Source organism: Alosa pseudoharengus, unplaced genomic scaffold (genome assembly GCF_046254945.1).
Source record: "Alosa pseudoharengus isolate Yale_2024_CS ecotype anadromous, Long Island Sound unplaced genomic scaffold, YU_APseudo_1.1 YU_APseudo_1.1_scf_10, whole genome shotgun sequence".
NCBI lineage: Eukaryota > Metazoa > Chordata > Actinopteri > Clupeiformes > Clupeidae > Alosa > Alosa pseudoharengus.
The window spans coordinates 37,287,581-37,291,112 of record NW_027468565.1 but is presented as its reverse complement, the minus strand read 5'-3'; the positions used below and the strand labels follow the sequence as shown (position 1 = coordinate 37,291,112).

At 45.4% G+C, this 3,532-nt stretch overlaps 1 protein-coding gene across 1 annotated transcript; it reads left to right on the top strand.

Moving 5' to 3' along the window:
* Positions 1 to 1,116: 1,116 nt before the first annotated feature.
* Positions 1,117 to 3,306, top strand: admb (adrenomedullin b). The gene is made up of 4 exons (XM_076271479.1): positions 1,117 to 1,254; positions 1,724 to 1,838; positions 2,023 to 2,148; positions 2,408 to 3,306. Exons 2-4 carry the CDS (start codon positions 1,735 to 1,737, stop codon positions 2,673 to 2,675), a joined length of 498 nt encoding a protein of 165 aa, XP_076127594.1. The 5' UTR covers positions 1,117 to 1,254; positions 1,724 to 1,734; the 3' UTR covers positions 2,676 to 3,306.
* Positions 3,307 to 3,532: the final 226 nt, after the last annotated feature.

Below are 3,532 nucleotides of genomic sequence, written 5' to 3'. Positions count from 1 at the left end.
GGGGGGGGGGTCATAAATGAGGGTCAAGGCAATGGGTGAACCTGAGAATGTGTGCACTCCCTTGCCTCATGACCCGTCACATATTGTTGCAAGCAACAATTGTTTGTAAGCAAACTCACTGATAGTGCATCAAACAGCCTTCAGACTTTAGTGTCATTCTGCGTCAGTGTTGAAATAAGTTATAAAACATCGTCTTTGCTTGCCAATAGATCTAGACTTCAATGCAGCTTTCCAACTGATTACGGTCCAAAACAACGGCTATATTTCATTTTCGATTAAACTGATGGAAATGTGGAGAAATCAATTTCAAAGGTTTCAACACGTCGACAGCCTGCGAGGTCTGACCTCATGCAAAAAGTCATTTTTACACCGGGTGACAACCATGCGAAAGAGCAAATGGTCAGAACACGAAAATGTTCACTCCTGGCTGATTTATAACTGGTTGGAAATCGTTTTACAGTGATAATTTTAGGAATGCAGTACTTCCTAAATCACCAAAAAAGACAGCTGCTTCTAAATTAGCTGTACCCGGCAATGCCCTCTGTTAGCAAAAGAACGAGCATTCCCAAAATGCTGAGAGAATGTGGAGGTGGCTTGGAATGTCGGGGGTGGAGGGGGATTTTGGTGGGGCGAGGGCAGCGTTTGTCACAATTACACAAACAGTATCCGCTGCAGGGTCAACAGAGAGAGAGAGAGAAAGAGAGAGAGAGAGAGAGAGAGAGAGAGAGAGAGAATCTGTCCGAGACAAAATCCTCAAATCTAATCTTAGACCAACTGTTCCAATTTCTGCTAGGGTGTTACTATATTTGTGATTGTCCAATTGAGTAACATCTAGGAAAAAAATAGAGAAAAAGAGAAATCAAAACCATATGCAATCAAATATGTTTCAGCAGTGCAAATCTTCATTTGAATGAACTCCAGGAGAGTTGTCACCATTTGAAAATGGTGAACAAACATACACAGATAATTAACAGTAATTTATGTCTCCTGTTCTGTCGGTCAGTGGAAAAGAATGTGATGTGCTGGCTAGAGTAGGATGTGGATGTGGCTGACTGTCACTCGCCCCTCAGGCTCCTCCCCCCTCCACCCCCTGTAAAGTATAAAGGCACCAGGTTTGCCTTAGCCACTCAGACCATTAGCTCTGTCACCACTGTCTACTGACTGCAAAACTCTACAGGGAGCCCTTGCTATATACATCTGGACTTGTCTTTTTTTAAAAACACCTCCAGCAAAGCCAATCAACTTGATCAACAGGTATGTGTCTTTGGGAATGTGGGATTCTATGGTTAGGAGTGCAGTGATGGTATAGAAGGTTTTTTTCTTAGTATTTAATTTAGATTTTTTTGAGTTTTTAGAGTTTTTGTGCATACAGTAGGACTATATTTAACATATCTGTTTACCTGTGTAGATTTTCACATTGTTTAGAAGAGACTAAAGATTTTATTTCTGAGTGGTCTGAGTTCTGTGGGACCTCTAGTTGATCATACAGCAGATGAAAGTTCAACTAAGTGACTTCTGCTCTTAAGCAAATAAATTACAGCCGTTAAATTATTTCAGGATTAGACTGACCTCACTTTTCAACTATTGTGCATGTTGTTCTAGGAACAACTTCACAAGACATGATTAAAGAAAATACCTTGGCGAGTGTTTATTTGAATGCCTGATAAATTCCATATCTGACTGACTGACTGAACTCACTCTCTCTATCTCTCTCCCTCCGCAGGTCTTGCCAAAATGAAACTGTTTCTCCAGTCCGTCGTAATCCTGTGTGTGCTGGCCACACTTGTTCGCTGCTCTAGGAACACCCATCCAGAGCCCAGCGCAGAGGGCAGAAAGAGGTGCGTACGCTACGCTAATTAGCACTGACCACATCTCCTTCAACCCAAGGAAAGGAAAGAAAAAACAAAAAAGCACAGAGGCAGATGGAGGAGTGATGAGATGGAGGAGTGATGACGGCTCTCTGACTGACTTCCCCCTTCTTTCTTCTTTCCCCCTTCTTTCTTTTTTTGTGCTCCTTGGCAGGTTGAGCGTCTGGCTGCAGAGTTTGGTGAGAAGAGACGTTCACAGAAGATTAAGTGTGAGGGAGGAGGATTCCGTCAACAACCTCGAGGAAAGCAGGAGCAACAAACCCCTCATTTCCCACCTCAGGTAAGAAACGTCTACCTAACAAATTAACAGTGCCTGTCAATAGACTATGTCAATTCATTAATTTTACCCCGCCACATAACATTACAGTGTGGCAAGGGAGTCTTCAACCTTGAATTGGACTGATTTCGAAATACATTTGCATGAGTCATCTAAATATTGCAAAGTGGTGATAGGTAGTGTTTCTATTTCGGTCTCGCCTCTGCCCTGAAAACACATGCACACTCCTCATCCTCATCCACTCCTCCTCTCTTCTCCTCAGAATTAAGAGGACGTTAAACTCCATGAAGCCTCTGGGCTGTAACCTGGTCACCTGCTCTATTCATGACCTGGCCCACCGTCTGCACGGCATCAACAAGCAGAAGTCCGAGTCGGCCCCCCAGCACAAGATCGGCGCCAATGGATACGGTCGCCGTCGGAGACGCTCACTCGAGCAGCTGTTCCCCTCGCTCTCGTCCCAGAGGAGCCAAGGGCAGCGGTCAGGAGCTCGCAGCAGCAGCAGGCGTGCAACAGGCTTCAGACGGACATGAGGCAATTGGGGAGAGTGAAAACAGAAACAGAAAGAGAGAGAGATTGAGAAAGAGAAAGAAAGAAAGAGGGGAGCATTTTTTTCTTTTTTCTCTGTCTTTTCTTTCTATCTTTTTGTTGTTGTTGGTGTAGAACCAAACCTAGCCTCACCTTGGTGAAATGCTACTGATGCCTCATGAACTCACCTAGAATGGGGGAATGAGGGGAGTCCCACGCACAAACTCTGGCTTGGCTTACTGAACTGTGCTGGAGAGCCAATCTCTTTGTCTTCTGCCATCAACACCTGGAAGACAGACAGACGTTCTAGACCCCCCCCCCTGCAGTCCTGGGGTGCAGAGGGGAGTAAAGGGAAGGAGAGGAAAGAGAGAGAGAGAGAGAGAGAGAGAGAGTGAGAGAGAGAGAAAGAGAAGTGCTCAGCTCATGAATGTGACACAGAATGCAGGTGTACTGTGTGTGTGTGTATGTGAATGTGTGTGTGTGTGTGTGTGTGTGTGTGTGTCTTACCTCTGAGACTCACAAGTCTAGGAGCTGACCAGCCTCTCTGTCTCTCCTCCCTCAGCTCAACATGTGCTCCCACCAGCCTCCTCTGATGGACACTTGAGAGAGGGAGGGGGGGTAACCTTGTCGGACTTTACCAGCACTTTGCCACATGTGGTGATGATGATGATGGTGCAGAAGCGAACTGACACAGAAGGGACTCCAGGGGAACACGGATGAGGAAGAGGAGGAGCCGTATAGATCATTATCAGCAACTGCTTTCACTCATACGCCAAGTTCAGGCAGATTTGTGGACAGAATGGAGGATGATACTAAAGGAGGTCTCTTTTTACAGACGCGGGACAAATATACAAACTTATGA